Source organism: Berghia stephanieae, chromosome 13 (assembly GCF_034508935.2).
Source record: "Berghia stephanieae isolate SIO BIC M18660-M18661 chromosome 13, UCSD_Bste_1.3, whole genome shotgun sequence".
NCBI lineage: Eukaryota > Metazoa > Mollusca > Gastropoda > Nudibranchia > Aeolidiidae > Berghia > Berghia stephanieae.
Genome location: NC_088372.1, coordinates 5123158 through 5128157, shown reverse-complemented (window position 1 = coordinate 5128157; position 5000 = coordinate 5123158). Strand labels below are relative to the sequence as shown.

The following is a 5000-nucleotide window of genomic DNA, read 5'->3' as shown; positions in this document are numbered from 1 at the left end:
TTTTTTTTTTTTTTTTGAAGCTGTTATATACATTTTTGTTTACAACCTCCTGATCGAAGACGTACCTGCATTGACAGGTCATTTTCTGAGGATGGAATTTTGGAGACGTCTTGGACCTCCACATCCTCCACAATCCATGGCAGAATCATGTGGAACTGTAAAAAATAGATCTAAATACAGTCTTTACGGGACTGTAAAATAGCCACTGCGATTTACCCTCATCTTGTTTTTCTTTAGAGCTTTTATATAACGTAATATCCACTAAACGTGCTCAAAGCGCTTTACAAAGGGTCACTGGCGTAACATATAGAACGGGACTCGACACCTGTCAGGCGATATTACAATTCACTCATCGCTGTTAACGGCCATCTATACTCTTTTTACACCTGAGTACGGTGAAAGAGTGTGAGTAGAGAGCCTTCTCCAAGGACTCAACTGTGCGCCGAGCAGGCGCGAACGGTGACCATCGTGACACTAGAACTCTCGAGGACTTATAATTGACGTCATCTTTTTGGTTTTGTGCAGCGTCTAGTGAGTTGTCGTTAGTAGTGCTCATGGAAACAAGTGACTCCATTGGTTGACCTATTGAATACAACTCACAATTTGTTTTCTTTTGTAGCCAAAAACTTGTCTTTTGACGTCATTTTTTGATCAGTGTCAGGCGAAAGTAAACGATGGCTATGCGCGAACTCCATGACCTTCCGATCCGTAAAAAGCCGCACAAAAAAAAAAAAAACAAAACAAAAAACAACAAAATCTCTCTACAAAGTCCCAGGTTTTAGAGTGTTTGACAATATTATGAGGGTAATTTTATTCGATTATTATTAGAGGGACGAGTTTACTGGCCATTATTTAAAATTTTAAACCATGGTGTCTTTTTTTCAGAGCACGATTGGGGTCAGACGACAAGAGCGATGGAACTGACACCGCCCACACTGTGACTGTGGACTGTGGCTTTAGTAGTTCACACAACGAGTGTTTAGTGTTGGGGCGCACGGGGATAGCCAGCCAAATTTAGCAAAAAGCTACACACCACACCGTGCGATCAAGATTTATATTGCGTGTGTGTTGTGTGTGTGTGTGTGTGTGTGTGTGTGTGTGTGTGTGTGTGTACGCGGTGAGTGTGTGTTGTGTGTGTGTGTGTTGCGTGCTTGGGGCACTGTCTGTGACGTCTCGCTTGAAAAGTTTGGGAAAGTTGAGAAAGAGGAGAGGTTGCAACAAGCATACTTTACCAAGTTGGACTGCGATACCTACATTTCTCATTTCGGAAATTGCCATAAAGGGTGTTTCTTATCATCATTGTGTTCGAAGGAGTTTTAATTTCGATTTATCTTACTTTCGTTTAAGGAGTATCTATCAACAAAGAGCAAGAAAAGAGGGATAGATAACACACAGATAATATGTAAGTCGAGTTGACCACTTTTCGTATCGTTTTCACTCTTCTTCCCACCCCCACCTACCGTCTCTTCTCATGTTTACTGCCTGTATGTTATAGTTTTTGTATCTTATTGTTATTCTGTCTGTCTGTCGCCGTTTTCAAATGGGCCTATTTTGCAGCTGGTCTCTATGCAGACTATCTGACAGCTTTTGTATTTATTAATAGAGAATATGATGATGAAGTTTGAAGTTGCGTATCGAATATGGGGTAGTAGTCAGTAGTGGTAGTAGTAGTAGTAGTAGTAGTAGTAGTAGTAGTAGTAGTAGTAGTAGTAGTAGTAGTAGTAGTAGGAGTAGTGGTAGTAGTAGTAGTAGACTAGTAGTAAGTAGTAGTAGTAGTAAGTAGTAGTAGTAGTAGTAATAATAGTAGTGAGTGTAGTAGTAGTAGTAGTAGTAGTAGTAGTAGTAGTAGTAGTAGTAGTTGTAGAATTAGAAATAAGTAGTTATAGCAGTAGTTGTAGAAGTAGAAGTAAGTAGTTATAGTAGTGGTTGTAGAAGTAGAAGTAAGTAGTTATAGTAGTGGTTGTAAAAGTAGAAGTAAGTAGTTATGTAGTAAGTAGTAGTTATAATAATAATAATAATAGTCTAGTACTAGTAGTAGTAGTTGTAAAAGTAGAACTAAGTAGTTATCTAATAGTAGTAGTAGTAGTAGTAGTAGTTGTTGTTGTAAAAGTAGAACTAAGTAGTTATGTAGTATGTAGTAGTAATAATAATAATAATAATAGTCTAGTAGTAGTAGTAGTAGTAGTAGTAGTAGTGCCGTACTCTTGAAAATCCCATATTTAAAAAATTGGCCAGAAAACTCGGGGGGTGGGGGGGGGGGGGGTATACAGTTTGTCACAGGTTCCAGATTAGCGCAAGTAGGCCTGAGATGATTTCTTTGCTTTCCTTTGTTAGACTTTAAAACTGATATACAAAATATTTTAGTTTCATGTTGTCCAGCATATAATTTATACCTATAACACATTTGAATACCGAATTATTTGTTTTTTATTTGTTTGCCTACACCCACTTCAGCCCTTCAATTTCTCTCCTCATAACTTCCAGTTGCAATGATTAGGTATATTTTTTCACACAAACTGAGTTGGGGGGGGGGGTGCAGGGGCTTGAGTTACGTAAGACACAAAAAACTGAAAAGTTTGATGGACAGTTAGTAGGTCAAAGGTTATATTTATATTATACTATTTTTCTTTGGTTAAAGTAGACGGGTCTGACCTTGGCGTTGTAAACGTCTATTTTTCCATCTGCTGTCTTCACAAAGTCAATGATATCTTATCATGATGCAATGATTGTAATGATGGTAGGTGGCCATTCAAGGTATTTAACCCTCTCCCTGCCAACTAGGTAAAGGAAAATCGTCACATTCGTTAAGATACAACCAACATTTTAACCCTTTCCCTGCCAACTATAGGAAAATCGTCACATTCGTTACGATACAACCAACATTTTTCCTATTCAAATTTCTCTTGTACATCATAAAATTTAAAAATAATGAACAAAGTGTTGTAGAGCATGTTTTGCTAAAGAAATATTGTATCGAAGAACATTACTGCTATTGTGTTTGGGTGATAAAAAATCTCCTTTTGTGTTAGTTGGGTGTAGAGTTTTGGTGAAAATCCTGAAAATGGCTGGTAAGGAGGGGGTTTAGGAAGATCCTGTAATATGCAATTTATAGCACAACGGCACATTTTACATACAGAGGGGTAATGTGAATTAATAGTCAATACACAGTAGTATAAAATGCAGGTTTTGTTTCATTGACTGGGTAATTAATTGATTTTGAAAATTATTTCATGATTAATTGTTGTCAATCTCCTACTTACTCTATAATATCATCTAATGGTGAATTTGGTGGACCTCAGATCTTTAGAGCTTTTAATTTTTTTTTTTAATTGCCAGCCCCAGATCCCCCAAAATCCTCCCCCCCCCCCCCCCCAACAAAAAATAAAGAAACCAAAACCCACCATAAACAACATAGGCTAACCCAAGAAAAAAAACAAACACAATGGAAAAAAAAACAGTAACAAACAAAACCTTAGTTTTTTTCATTTCATCCGTCTTTTTCTTTCTTTTTTTTTTTTTTTTCACTCGTCCACAAAAAAATAAAAGTAAAATATAGGTCCAAACCATTTTGTAGAACCTGAGTGAGCATTTTAAGATAGCTCAACTTATTGAATGTTTTCTTTCTTTCTTTCTTTTTCATTGTTTTTTTTTTTTTTTTTTTTTACCTACTTTAGCACCGGTCCTAATCTGTTTGCGAGAGCCATTTCATATCTCCATTCCTTTGTGTAATCTCTAGTTTTCGTTCTATATTTTATCAGAGTTATTTATAACGCTCGTCAATGTTTACAACCCTGACGAAATCGAGGCCCAGACAAAATGAGGAGGCCCATTATGTAGACGATTTATATTAATATTAAGTCGGCTAAAGATCTGGATATTTGCTAATGTCTATTTTATGCAACAGGTAGAGCCTCAACTAGTCCTTTCCCCCTTCCATTCTTTCTTTCTTTCTTTCTTTTACATTTATCTTTGCTGAAATATCACCGTGCCTCTCTATAATCTCTAAATTTCATTCTATATCTTATCAGGGTTGTAATTGTAACGCTCGTAAGTTTTTACAACCCTGACAACAAGGAGACGCAAATGAACATTCTATCATACATGCCGACTCTTACGAATTTTTCGTAATTTTATGAATTTTAGACAAATTTCATGGCCAAATATTAAATTTTATGGAAAATTACAAATTTTTAATTCTTAGTAATACTTAATAATAATAATGATAATAATAATAATGATAATAATAATAATGAAAAGAAGAAGAATGTAAAGAAATGCCTTCTAGGTAACAAAGGGAGATAGTTGTCCTACCCACCAAGGTCTCGGGTAGAATCAAACCCATATAATTAAATGATTTATGAGTGTAGGATGGGTGTTGGAATAGGGACTCCCTTGTTTTCGCCGTGGGTGGTGTAGACTATGAAGGCAATGAAAGAACGGAGGGTTATCATGTTCCATCAGTGTTAAAACACCCTCATCAATCTTATGCATCAACCGAGATACTGTTAGATACCCTGTCCTATGTTTCGGCTTGGGTCGATGTTCAACTGGCAGTCTGCGATTTGAGGTCGAAGAAGGAAGACCTGTACAGCCTGTGTGTTGGCTGGAATTCTGTTTGGCTATGTTGAAGCCACAGTGAAAAGGGCCCAAAGTGGCCAGTATTTTATGTCGCACCCGAATATGGGCTCTCAGGCGATATGTGTTGGGCCTGTGTGTTGGCCAGCATTGTGTTTTAGGCTGTATTGTAGCCGAAGTGGGCCTAATATGGCCAGTATTTTGTGTATCGTACCCGGTTATGGGCTCTAAGCGATATTGTGTTTTTGTAATTTTGACGGGGCTAGGACATAGCGCCCGGTAAATGTGTTTGCATCTTTGAACTTTGTAATTTTGACGGCGCTAGGACATAGCGCCCGGTAAATGTGTTTGCATCTTTGAACTTTGTAATTTTGACGGGGCTAGGACATAGCGCCCGGTAAATGTGTTTTGAACCCTTTTGAACA

General features: G+C 37.4%; 1 protein-coding gene across 1 annotated transcript in view; it reads left to right on the top strand.

Moving 5' to 3' along the window:
* The first annotated feature begins 966 nt into the window (after nt 1-966).
* The window catches only part of LOC144959006 (innexin unc-9-like), an 80826-nt gene continuing 76792 nt past the window's right edge, over nt 967-5000 (top strand). Inside the window, exon 1 of the mRNA XM_078891332.1 lies at nt 967-1402. Coding sequence (XP_078747458.1) covers nt 1401-1402 — 2 coding nt within the window. The 5' untranslated portion in view covers nt 967-1400. The remainder of the gene's footprint in view (nt 1403-5000) is intronic.